Source organism: Corvus moneduloides, chromosome 4 (assembly GCF_009650955.1).
Source record: "Corvus moneduloides isolate bCorMon1 chromosome 4, bCorMon1.pri, whole genome shotgun sequence".
In the NCBI taxonomy this organism is placed as follows: Eukaryota; Metazoa; Chordata; class Aves; order Passeriformes; family Corvidae; genus Corvus; species Corvus moneduloides.
In genome coordinates this window covers 43,444,516-43,458,186 of record NC_045479.1, presented here as the reverse complement: position 1 = coordinate 43,458,186, position 13,671 = coordinate 43,444,516, and the positions used below count along the sequence as shown (strand labels likewise).

Sequence of the window (13,671 nt, the reverse complement as noted above, 5' to 3'; positions counted from 1 at the left end):
AACAGAGGAGTGTAGGTTACCAGAGAGGGTCCCCTGAGGACATGGGAGCACTATTGAGCCATGAGAAAAAGATCAGCAGGGGAAACAGGAGAGGCCACCTGTGCCTTTGGTAAGAGGTCAGGTGTGCACATATTTATTTCAGGGGAACAACGACCTTTATACTTAAGCACAACAACCAAGAGAAGCACTTTTTGCCACACATTAATGAGTCAAGACATTGTTGCTTTTATTCCTTCCTGTAACACTTCCCTGAAACATAAAAAAGGAAGGTATCTGGTAAGTTCTTAATCGGAGTACAATGGTATGAACACAAACTGCATCTTGTTACACACAGTTTTTTTCCCTTCATTAAACAGGCTGAGGCTCCCCTCTCTCATTTTCTTAACGAAATAATTTCACAAGGCTGTGAACTAACATCCAAGTAGTCAAGACACATTCTCTATGACAAAGCAATACACAAAGTGAACAAAAAAAAGATAGACCTCACTGAGAAAGTATAATTCTCTGAGACGTGTCATACCTGCAACAAGAAATCTTGCAAATAGCTAACAGAATTTCTGCTTATGTTTATATTCAAGAAGGAACACAGTCCCCAATTATAGTCCTGGTTTGTAAGACAGGCAGAACATAAATGTTTGCAGTGCAAATTTAAAGTCTTAGTTTTAAGCTTCTTTGAAGTGGCTCAAGGAATAAAGCTTTCGTGTTCAAGAGATCCCCGAGACTGAAGTAAGAAATGTTTGGTGAAACTAATGAGCCCTCAGTTGGAGAAAACTTTGCACCTAACTTTACCATTTGTCAAGATCCTCTTACAGTTAAGAATTCTAAATTAAAGCACTTGCTGCTGCATTACAGTAGTACTCCATAAGGTTTTTTGTGTTTGAAATTCTAACAGCCTTCAGTAAATGCAGGTATCCCTAGTGTCATCTCATACACACCATTTCGATTACTCGTTAAGAAAATGCTTGCTCCAGAGAGATTCTGGTAAATGAGTAACTCCACTCATCTGTCTAAAACTATTAAAATTATTATTTAGGGCTTGCAGAAACTATACCTCAGCAACTGCTTATGTGAGTTCAACAGATAATGCTTTACATAACAAAATGTTTTAAGTGGATACTACCCTTAAAGAACATTCTACAAGTTTTAAGTGAGCCCATGGCAAGATTCCAGCTGCTGCTGGTCATTAAACCACAAAATGTCTGTTTTGTCATACAGCAACACAACACTTGTTTCTAACTCTTGAGATGCAGTGTAAGCTTTACTCAGGGTTGGCTGCGATTTATTTTCCCATCACATCAATTTACGATTTAGCTTTCAGCTGGGTCAATATCCCCAACTACCAACTCACTATCATCTGCATCTTTAGAGGGGAGAAGAAAAAAAGAAAGAATGAAGGCAAGCAAACTTGCAAGCCTTTAAAACAGATGTTTGGTTACATCAGTGGTCTTAAAAAGAACTACTAAGATATTTGCAACTATCTTGCAAATTTCAGATTGCCACTGTATTTAAGCACAATCTGCTTATTAAACACAAAAACTCAAGCTAGCAGAAAAGAGGACTTTGGAGCTCTCATTTCCATTTCTGGGCATTTAAGGCATGAAATAAAAATTTAAGGCATCCTATGTCTAGATTGCTAAATGAAACTTGATGGAAAGCATTTAAAACTCAAGTCATTGACCCTGAACATTTATTTAGGTACAGACATCCAAGCCTTTGGAAGATTAGTATCTCTGCAAGGGAAAAGATGGAAAAGGAATAAAATGACATTGCCACTGTTCTCAACCTTCACCCACTACAGAAAATAAATTTAAAGCTTGTTTTTCATGATGGACCTTTAACATAGAGTTCTTAAGGATAAACACTAAATCTGGAGTTACTGTTTTTAACTTCAGTATTTTTTATTATGTCAAAAAAGCAATGTCTGGTTATAAACAGGAGCTATCATAGCCCCGGGCTCTCCTCTCCCTAAAAACAGGGTCATTGGGGAGGCGGGTGCAGGGCAGAAAAAGGAGAGATATATTAGTGAATCAAATTTTAGATTGCTTGCCTTATTGACCTACAGGTTTGTGCTTAACTGAGGAAAAATTAATCTCTTTCAAATGCACTTAATTATAATCAAACACCCATACCCATGTCTGTCACCACATCAGCGCATCTGGCAGCAATGAAGACAAATTAACAGTAAGTCAAAAAATCTGGCAATATGATCAACTAAAACACGCAAAATCCATTCTGTAGACTTAAGACCACCAGTGCCTAAGGATGGATTAACTTCCTGTCTCTAATACTGGTGTCTAAATTAAAGAGAAATTGCATTGCAATCTGGGTACCAGGTTTCTGGCTACAGACAACTAAAAGCCCTTAGTTCAGGCAACAAAATCTTTGCTCTCGCTTTAGCCCTGATGCCTGTGATGGCCTATTCTAACAGCTGCTTTTAATTTAGTTTAAAAGAAGCTATTTGGCAACCATGTAAGTTTACACCTTCAAAGCAGGCAGATTTAAAAAGCCAATGTCCTGTAGAATTAACCATTTTGAAGTCTCGCTGTTTTAGAGCAGTGATGACAACAGGATTCACGGCTTTTTTAAAAAGGCATCTGTACATAGAAAAACAAAATAGTGTTTTCACTCAGTTTTAACTACAATTTTATAGTAAGCAATCCTCTTTCTCTGACTTTGTATAGTTAAAGATATTGGGTTCATTACTACAAATACAATCCAGCAAGAGTTTACAATTGCTCAACTTGACTGAGCAATTAAATACAGCACAGATCTCATCTATAACCAGAGAAGGGCAGCCAAGTAAGGAACAGAAGCATGAATTAAACCAAAGAAAACATTATCTTGTTCTTGGATTACCTCGTGTTGAGCAGGGAGTGGTTGCAGAAGCAAAAAAGAGGGAGAAAGGGTATGGGAAAGCAAAGACTCAGGCACGCACTGTGTACTTGGCAAACACTTGACACTGAGCAACTCGGAGAAGAGTGAGGTTACCAGGCAGATATCCAGTGCCTTTTTTCTTCTTTTACTTAATAGCTTGATATGAATTTGTGCATCTACTGCATATATCCCTCCACCAGATGCAGGCACACTAACAAAGGCACGGGCAAACTGCTGGTACTACAGCCCTGCGGGCATGAAAACCAAGTGTGTGCGCGCACACATTTGATATGGGGAATTCACACACTGGAAAATTTACAGCCTTGTTTTGGTTCAAATAGCTTCAACCCACCTTACCAGTAGCTGTGGTGGGACCACACCCACTCTTCGAAGATGAACACATTTTACATAGTAAATCTAAAGGTACATGTTTAAGTCAAATAAAGGTGCAAACATGCATCAGAAGGCACCTACATTTGCAACACTGTCTACAAACATAATTCACACTTTTCATTCTTCATACACTAATGTGGGTCAGAGACCACACGGCAGCATATTTTATTAAAGTAATGTGCAAATAAGATGCATGATACCTGCAAACAGCATGGAGTTTCCATTTGTAAAAAGGTACAAGTAACAGTACAAAATTAGAATGCTTACTACTCATTTCAGGAAAATTAAGTCTGACACAGAAATACATATGCTGTATTATTTACACCATTAATTTACAAAACATATTATCTGCATTAAAAAAAAGTTATAAAATAATTACAAATATAGTATTTTTATAAGGAATGTTTTCCCTGTATAACCAATGTAGAGCATCTTGGAAATTATGCTTTATTGGAAAAAAATTTTTTTTTTCTTCTGATTTCACAGCATCATGTGGTTTCTTTCTTCCCTTCTTCTCCTTCTTCCCTTTTTAAATAAAGTTCCATACTGAGGTAGTAGTATGTCAAATTACTTCTTTGGTTCCAGAAATCATTAAGTCCAAAAGGAGCTATGTATCCAAATCACAGGATTGGAAAGTAGAAGTCCTAAAGTTTTCAAAGGACTGTTTGCAAGTATAAAAGCTGTTTTCTCCTTTTGAAACTGTCCTTTCCTTTCCCTCTTCATCTGCCTCTGCATCGAAGTCCAGTGAGACACGATGACTATTACGGGAGGTTTTTGGTTGGCAACTTGCTGGCTGTCTACAGCTTGTAAGAGAGTCCAGCTGAGGCCTCCATAAAGGCTTTCCAAATGTTCCTGAAAGACAGTGAAAGAGTGAGCACAGAAATACTAATGCTAAAAGCTTTGTGTTTTGTAGGTTACGGGACGGCCGGACGTACGGAGACGAACGGAGACGAGAGATCTCTATAGGCAGGTCTTGGGACACAGTCGGTTTATTGTAAAAGGCGTGGGTATAGGGGCACTGCTCAGAGCTGCCAGACTCAGCTCTGAGCAGGCCCAAGAAAGCAAGAGAGTTAAGTGGGTGAGAGAGAGAGAGAGAGAGAGTGTAAGAGCAAGAGTGGAAGTAAGAGCAGGAGTGGAAGTAGTAGTAAGGAAAGGAATGGAAGTAAGGAAAGGAATCTCTGAAGTCCTGGTTACAATACAATAAATCATCTTCTGTACTGAATATTCTAATTGTCACTAACCAATCTAATACAAGATACAAATCCTATAGCATTTACATACAGCCTATAAGAGTTCTTATATTACCATAGAGTGTTACATCTTAACTTCTAAAAACTACTCTTTGGACCCCTTCTGCTGAGCTAGTAGGGTCTGCTCTGACCCTTGGACCTGTCTGCAAGCAGAGGGTATTGTTCCATCAAGAGGGGATTACCTTCAGTTGGCCATACCATTGTTTTCTAGTTGTTCAGTAAGTAAGACTTGGTATTTCAAAAGTGGCTTTCATTTCGATGTTGCCTGTAGTTTTCATATTCCCAAAATCTTTTGTCAGGCTATCATATTTATAAGGCTTTCCTGTTTCATCTTCCCCAACAGTGTTTCACCCTAGTGTCCATAAGTGACACTGGAATGCAAGCCAAGGATTGACAAAAGTTCATCAAAGTGAGAGTTTACTTAACCGTTGTTTTACCGTTTAACATCCATGCAATCACAAGCATAAGGCAAGATTCTGCCACCAGAGACATTAAAAACATTTCCAAGTAGTTGTATAGCCACCCACAACTTTATTTCTTTTGTTTTCATGACTACTTCCATACCCATTTTTCTTTGGGGGGAGTGGTGAGGGGGGAACGTGAGAACACAAACCAAACTGCAAATGCATCACAGGACACTTTCAAATGCGAAAGTCACAGCAGCCTCCCTGTTTTGTTCTTCAATAAATGAATGACACATGCAACCTGCCATGCAGTTCAGAAAAAATAAAAGGAATTAAAAAAAAATGTAACCCTGCGACCTCTGTCAGGTTATACAACATTGTCCCACAGTACGATCTGAATGCTAAAGCAATCTTCTTATGGCTAGCATCAATAAAGGTGCAGATAGCCACATGCTCCCTTCACCACTGATCATCCACAGCCAGTTGCGGGCAAGGAGAACTGTAGCAACCCAAAGATGATTCCACATTTCAGTTCAATTTTTATTAATAATTATCTGGATTTACCAGTCAGAAACAATCAGTGTGTGTCACTTTTCACCACTGGGAAGCTGCTAGGATCAACACCTCTACAAGAAGGGCCTTCTCTTTTTTCACTGAACAAAGATACAGCTGTCAAAAGTCATAGTGTCTGTAAGGACTTATTTTCAGAGGACAATGTGCCACAGGCTGACTTTGAAGAACTCTAGTTTTTATTAATAATTTAACACTGCAATCTTTAATAAATTTTGGACCTGAATGCAACACTTCTGCTTTTGCTTAGTTGCTAGAAGCAAGGGTTTCAAGTAAAACTGTGATCTGTGAAGTTAATAAAAAAGGAATTCAACAAAATCTCTATTTGCATCAATGACTTGTAGAGCAATTTTGACCTAACACAATATGAAAGGATGTTCCTCACAGCACCAAGCTACAAATGAATTCTGTCTTAAAACCAAAGATCCTACGAACTTTCTGGCTCATGCATCAACAGTGATGCTAATGCCAGCTGTCTTCTTCACTGTGATTGCACAGGCAAAAGGGGGCTTGAATTTGACAACCATTTTGAGGAAGCAAATCCACAACTAAAGACAAGAAATATATCACAGGTTCTTATACAGCCACCACCTCCAAGATCTAACCATAGGCTCTTTGAGGGAAGAGTGCTAATGATTATGAAGCATCCAAGGCAATGACAATGCAACTTAAGTGGGGTAGTACGCTCAGAGAACTGATGAAAGAAGTAACTCTGCATAGATTTTTAGGGCAGAAAGAGGACTATGTACCCTTGAGGTGACATTAACTCCTGGATATACGAACATACAGTTGAACTACTTTCTGCAGGAGACATGCTAAAACCCTATCTGCACAATCTCACCACAGTAATAGTGGCAGGCAGCCAGGAGGCCAGCCATGTGCAGTCCCAGGGTCTCTGCCAGATGTCCTGGCATCTGCAACATTTTACAATTCAAACATCTGGCTTTTGAAGGGGGAAAACTTCAGAGCTTGTGCCTCCCTTCCCACCTCCCGAGAACAAAGAGCCCAGTGGTGAACATTCCCCCAGGTCCCCTTCAGAGCCAGCAGACCCAGACCTCGATCAGCCAGTGCTGACACGCCAGCTGGGAGACAATCCATGGTACCAGGGCTGTGCTTGGCGCTAAGATATCACAAGGATGAAAGCAGTATGTGGTTTTATATGCGTTTTAAACCAAGCAGCCAAACCAACATCCAAAATTTAATGAGTTTCAAGGAGAAAGCAATGTTTTTCTCCTTCCCCCACTTCTCCCCGCAATGTGGATTAAAATTGTAAACCCTAAACTAAGCTTTGGGAATTCTTTTGTCACGCACATCATGAGAAAATGACAAAGGAGGGATAGAGAGGGCATTTTTACATAGTGCCTTATTTTGAAGGGTAAATAGTTCTGGTTGATGATGTTACACAATACGTACGCATACAAGTTCAAGTCTCTCTCCACCTGCCCTGAGCCCTCCTTGCATACCTTTTGCCTGTCAGGCAAAACTTCTGGTATGCCTGAAGTTTGTTAAGGTATATTTAAGTTATGTATTCTAACACTCACAGAAATCTGCCAGCTATATTAAGACAGAAGATAAGAATCGCATCACTGATGAGATTTTTACATAAGTGTGAGCTATTAAGATCTGGTAATCTAAATATTCTCATTACACAGTTTTACTGTAGTCACTTTCCTGTTCCTTAGCTTCAAACATTTGGGAAAGAAAAAGCTGAAAAATTAGTTTTGCTTAGTGTCGTAGGTAGGAAACAAGACAGGAATGACAATGGCAGTTTGAATAAAAAACAATAGCTAGAACATACCCATGAAAGTGCTGTTACTTGTAATAGATGAAGGTTCCAAACTTCTGCTTAAATCAAATACGTCTGAGTTGACACTTTTGCTTTTCAGTCCAGTTCCTTCATTTTGAGTATAAGTAGAGTTCATCAATCTGCTACTTGCAGCCTGTGTCCCAATAATTCTGACACACTGGTCAAAGGGATCTTCCTGTGGAGGTGAGTATTGACAGCATTCCTTTTTTTTTAAATATCCAGACTCATAAAGGCCTAAGCCTGCTGTTCTTTGGTCAGGGCTGCAACCTAAAGGAAATGAAAAATTTATTTTATATAGATTCATCATAACAAAGATCGAATTAGGACTAAAACTTCCACCCAACAACTTACTTGTACTGTATGCTTCAAATGCATCAGAACTGTAAGTGTTTCCTTTTAAATACAAAGTCCCCGAAGTCCCATAGTGGAATAGGAATGGATCTGCAACTCCCTCCAAGTCTGTTTCACTGCTGTTATCTAGATGGCAAATGCCTTAAAAATAAAAATGATGTGTCAGCATACAGTCTTTTCTGAGTCTTCAGCTTAGAGTTTCTTGAGTAAGTTTTAAGAACCCCATGTATTCAACTACATTTCATAGTGTAGTTTAGAGTTTGCTTAACCTAACCTTTGGATGAGAATTCTAATTCCAGCAGCTGATCAATTAATTAGCTTGACAGAGCATATGTCACAGTTTGCTTCGCTATACAACCCCTGAATAACAAAACAAAACCAAACCAATCACAGGGATCAGAACCAGGGACTCCCTTCTTCTAAAGCACAGAAGACAAGTCCATGATCTGTCTGACAGACACCTTTTGGAGCACAGTGTCAATGTCAAAGTCCCAACTGGAAGAATCTGAGGGAGTCACTGGCTGCTTGAACAGCTATACAGATTTTCAGTTCAATGGTTCCTGAAAGCTGTGGACACAGTCTGTTGTGGGGAGAGATAAGACAGAATTGGGTTACAGGCTGTGGGATGTGCCTGCAGAACACTATGGCAGCATGGAGAAGCTTGTCTCTGCCTGACCTTAGTGGAAGGAGATGCCACACAGCACAGCCCTAGAGAGGAGCCTGCCAGAAGCTGACAGACACCTGAACAGTGCGCGATCAGCCCACAGAAGGACATTAAGAAAGTGCACTGCTGACGCAGCAACGTGTGACAGGTCGCTTAGTGAAAAATACCATATATGGAAATACTGCGTCTTGAAGAAGTGTATAAAAACCAGCTCGTTTCTTTGAATAAGTGATTTCAGATTCCCTGCTGGTCTGGGTCCGTGTCTCGGTCACTCACAGTCTGTGGTTCTTGATCCACAAAGAGGCTGTTCCTCTCACTATCCTGCAACTGCAAAACTATCTCACCATCACTCCATTCCCATCTGTCCCAGCTCCTGATTGTATCTCAACCCCAAGCCCTTTCCCAGCAAGGTGCCTTTTTCTCCTTAGACCAGGTATGTATGGGATTCTTAGGGGTCATATGTATAAAGGTCAAGTACTGCAGCTTTTAACTTGCAGTCACCACAAATCCTTTACTGACTCTGACCCTAATGATTTTTAACAGACAACTTTAAACGGTTATACTGAAGTTCCACTGGTATTACCACACATGCCTACATTCCACTAAAAACACCCTTTTCAAGCTGTAAGAGAGGAAGTCATGCTGACACAATTTCTTTTGGACACTCTTGTTTTGCAAATGTCATCTTAATTTCAAATTTACCCTTGAGACTAGAAAAAAAACTTCCTGATTTAATAAACACCATAATGTCATTTGGATGCACAGAACCAAGTTTCAGTTATTATCTTGTTGAAAAAATCCCAAGCAATAAATTTCACATCCTCTATTAAACATCAGTAAAGATGCTTCTTAATTGTTATTTCTATTAATTAGAAAGACAATAGCCAAACTGGAGCTCCTCAAGCCACATGAAAAATCTGCTTGGCATTTTCTACCTACCATTACTGTCCCTCTGCTGCAAGAAATACCCTCCCACAGAAAATGTGAGGAACTGATGGTGACTACCATTTTCAGATGAGCCATATCCATCCTGCCTTTCAGCCAGTGTCCCCTGGGATGACAGGTAACTTGGAATGTCAGTAGGCAAATTTGTTTCATCTGTGGGGAAGCAAAACACACATAAAACCAAGCCATCAGCATACTTCAGTTTGTAGAAACATTTTAAACTTGTCAGCAAAGCACTGAAAGTAACAAATAATTCACCTTTCTGCCTCTGAGTCAAAGCACACAAATGTTCCTACAATAAAGTCACTGCAAAGCAACCACAAGCATTTTTCTTTCCTTTCCAAGGCAAACCTTCAGTTTACACACCTGTATTTGTGATGCTGCAATCTTCATTTCTTCTTCTGGTGTGGTAGATGATGACCACCCACACCAAGGAAGTGCCCACCACACAGCAAACCACAGCTATGATCACAATGCCAACTGTGGCCCATCCATCATCATCAAGTGATGGGGCAATATTTTGAGGAGAGTCACAGGTGGGAGTAGGAATTACATTAAGATGGATGTTGCCTCGTTCCGTTCCAAGCGTATTAGACATTTCACAAGTATATTTCCCAGCATCTTCTACATCTGTATCCACAATAATTAGTAACTGATTGCCTGCAGCAAAGAAGTGTCTTTCTGTTACCACGAGTGGGCTGTCATCTTTAGTCCAGTTCAGCCGGGGTGGAGGGCTACCACCAGCAATGCACTGCAAAACTGCGGTTTCACCTTTTGTTACAGTTCGATCCAGCAAAGGCCGCAAAAATGATGGTGTTTCTGAAAAGAAAGCATAAGCCTTATATTCTAAATGATCTTGCAAGAGTAAGAAGTGTCCCTTTCCTTCATAGCTCAAAAGCAAAAGCTAATTTAAATGCCTTAGTAAGGCCTAATGAAGCTTACTCTCATTCTAAGAAGAAACTAAAGGATTTGTACTTAAAGCCTACAATTTGTCAATTGATCTGATTGAGATACTCGACTACCTTAAAAGGTAAAAAGGCCAAATTATATATGCTTAAGATTTCAGAGAATTACAATAAAAATGGTTAACAAAATGTCAAGAAATCAAAAGTTAAACCAATCTACTGTCTCTAAATGAAAATAGAAGCCCCTTCTTCCCTCCACCCTATGCATACCAGATGTGTATACACTGAGAAATGTAAATAACTTTTATTATTTTGCATCATAATAGTGATTGTGCTGTTAAGGTTTGCCAGTACCTTACCTAGTACTGTTAATGTTGCGTTAGCTGAAATGCTTCCAGCAGTGTTTTGAGCTGTACAGCTGTAAACACCTGTGTCCTCGATCTTTACATCAACAATAAAGAATACATCATCTTCAGGCATGACATGCATGCGTCTCTTGCGTGCTGCAGGAAAATCTGTTCCACCATCTTTCTGCCAAGCAATCTGTGGGATAGGATGCCCAACTGCAGCACATTCCAAACGTGCTGTTGCCCCGGCTCGAACGGTTAAGTCCATGGGGATTTTTGTAAATGAAGGAAGCACTAAAGAAAAGTCCGTGATACCAAAATCAATACATGAAACATACTTTTCCTTTTTTGTACAGCATTTTCTTGAACACCCTTCATGGGCCTAAAAACCCTAAAGAAAAATACAACCTAAACTGATCAGTAGCTAGCAGAAAGGGAGGGAACTGTGAAGTATGTGAGACCACCTAGATCAAAATCTCATTTTTGCTAACAGCCTCCTACATGACCTTTCCATAGCATCTTGAAACAGAGCACACGCTTACCTCCTGTGAGGAAAAGATAATATTTTTCCATCTTGTAACATTGATTTTGCCAGATTTACTATTAATTGGGTATGTTATTTGTTTTTTTCTATACTATGCTTCAGCACACTGGGACCAGAGGTAAAACTGAATGGTGACCTTGGAAGTGAATACATTTTTAAGAAATAATCTCATATTAAAGGATCTTCTAAAAGATGCAGATGATGAGAATGGAAAATCTATGATTACCTATCTTGATTAAAATCATTCTAAGTCCACAAGCAAAACACAACATACTTACTGTTTACTGTAAGTTTGGCTTTGACAGAGTAGGATGAACCAAAATGATTTGAAATAACACACTGGTATTTCCCTTCACTGCTGAACTCGACATTGCGCAGTCGAAGGATGGTGGTGTACTCCATCACCTCTCCGCCCTGGGCCCGGAGGTGCGCGTAATTCTCCATTTCAGCATCTTGCAGTAATTCGTTGTCTTTCTTCCATGCAAAAGTCATTGGGGAATCACTGCTGCTGGCTGCCGAACACACAAAACTTAAATTGGAGCCTTTAATTGCTGACTGGGTTTCTGGCTGGACAGTTATCTGTGGTTTAGGAAAATCATCTGCACAGAGGGAAAAGAAAAAATAATGTGATGCCTGAGGATTCTTTCCAGAGAGTTTGTAAGCCTTGTTTTATAGGTTTGAGAGAAGAGTCAGATAAGTATTTATTAAAGGGATCCACAATGCTTTTGTTTTAAATTTTGTTAGCCTTAGGGGCATTTAAAGATGCCGTATTTATGAGTTTATTGTGCCAAGCCATCTCTTATTGAAGAGAAAGCACACTTAAAAGCAAATTGTGTGCATAGTTTATTCAATAGGAGCACTAAAGACAGAAGAGTTACCTCCTGACATCCATAGGAACTATTCTGAACACCAGTCATGAAGCCTACCTCTCATCTTTACGACACCTCAGTCTGCTGTGAGTTTTTCTTTATTGAAAGCAAAGCTCTTCTGCTATCAGAAACTGCAAGTTACAGTTGAGGGTTTTACCCAAACCCACCAAAAAAATCATGTACAAGTCAGTGTTCCAGTGATCTGCATCTGTTTGGGCCAAAGGGGATGGAAGGTCCCTTAAGCAGGGCAGAACACAAGAATTTCAAGAATTCCTGGAGGTCCCATTACAATAGGAAAGTTACCTTCAAAGTGCCATTTTGGGAGTTTACAGAATTAGTTGACTTCTGAATTATTTATTGAACTGTGTGTACACTGCATGTACAAAAGCAATGGGCAAGTAAATGCTTGGTCACCCAACAGCAAAAGCCTTTAGCATATTCCAAACTTTCAAGATGTCTCCAATCTGTGGACAAACTTCACAGGAACTGCAGGGAAAGCCCTGTGCCCCAAAAATTCCTCCCTACAGACCCTGCTGTTTTTCCTAGCCCCTTTGTCTCATCACATCTCAACTGTGTGGGAAACAGATGGGGTCAAAGTGTTATTTCTTTGAAGAACCTCCACGCTGTTTGCTACAGAAGAAATGAGATATGCAGAGATAGCCTAACCTTGAACTGTCTGCAAAACTCCTGCAGGCATGAAGCTGTGCTCCAGTGACAGGGCAACATGGATCTGGGACTCTAGACATGGGCTTTAAGAACCTCCCAGGCCATTTGCTTTTCATGCTTCATACCCACGTCTTAAATCCTCCATGACAAAATATACCATTTGCAAATTGAGTTAATACATTCACTGACTTTGCACAGGGATAACTAAATACAACACTCTAAATACTTAAATTAGCCTTGTGAAAGGACAAGAGAACTACTTCAATCTTAATTATTTGAGAGGGAGGGGTGATAAAAAGGTCACTCAAATAAGCGTACAGTACAGAATACAGAAAAACACACTAGGATAAGACTAGCATTGGAGACTTTAGCTATTGCATGGCAATTGCGTTAAGTATTAAGTGCAACAACTGACGCAGTACATTTCTTTTTACTAATACATCTTAAACAGTTTGAAATTAATTACTTAAAAATAGCATTCAGAAGCTAAAAGAAAGAACACAATTCCCCCTGATTTAATGAATGAAAGATACATATTTAAATCCCCAGTTTAATTTTTTGACAGAATGCATTTCTCATAAATCAGGACGTCTATTTCATATATACTCCTTTAGCCACTGAGTAATCTGTAATTCCCTGTATTATGTCAACCTCTCCTTCTCACCAGTAGCTAGAATCTGCTCATTATTTAATTTATTAAATATTTGACCACTAATAGGAAGGGGAAAGGCAACATTTTGGTACACTATATTCTGCACCTGCTTTCACACTGAAAAAAGGCTATGAGTAGCAACAGTAAAAATTAACCAGTTATATTTGCTATGAGAGGAAGTTATTGAGAAAACACTTATTGTTTTGTCTCCAAAGAATAAAAAGTTTGAATTTTCTTTAGTAAGAAAAATAAAATGTATTCAGCAAAAATACATGAAATGCAGTTAGCTTTTAAATTTCCTGGTATTTTCAAAATTCCCACTTTACGTATCAGAGTACTCAAATATATGTCTTTACTCTGAATGCTTAGCTTCACTTTGCTTTAAATAGAGAACATAACATAGGTGATAATGAATGCTACTAAACACATA

At 39.3% G+C, this 13,671-nt stretch overlaps 1 protein-coding gene across 3 annotated transcripts in view; it reads right to left on the bottom strand.

Moving 5' to 3' along the window:
* Nucleotides 1-201: 201 nt before the first annotated feature.
* LRIG3 (leucine rich repeats and immunoglobulin like domains 3) overlaps nucleotides 202-13,671 on the bottom strand; it is a 44,338-nt gene continuing 30,868 nt past the window's right edge. For 2 of the 3 annotated variants that reach the window (XM_032106303.1, XM_032106305.1), the window contains exons 13-19: nucleotides 11,333-11,653; nucleotides 10,523-10,804; nucleotides 9,625-10,077; nucleotides 9,253-9,411; nucleotides 7,650-7,790; nucleotides 7,290-7,565; nucleotides 202-4,119 (exon numbers count right to left, since the gene is read on the bottom strand). In XM_032106303.1, coding sequence (XP_031962194.1) covers nucleotides 3,875-4,119; nucleotides 7,290-7,565; nucleotides 7,650-7,790; nucleotides 9,253-9,411; nucleotides 9,625-10,077; nucleotides 10,523-10,804; nucleotides 11,333-11,653 — 1,877 coding nt within the window. In that variant the 3' untranslated portion in view covers nucleotides 202-3,874. The remainder of the gene's footprint in view (nucleotides 4,120-7,289; nucleotides 7,566-7,649; nucleotides 7,791-9,252; nucleotides 9,412-9,624; nucleotides 10,078-10,522; nucleotides 10,805-11,332; nucleotides 11,654-13,671) is intronic. The other variant, XM_032106304.1, reaches the window with a different exon arrangement.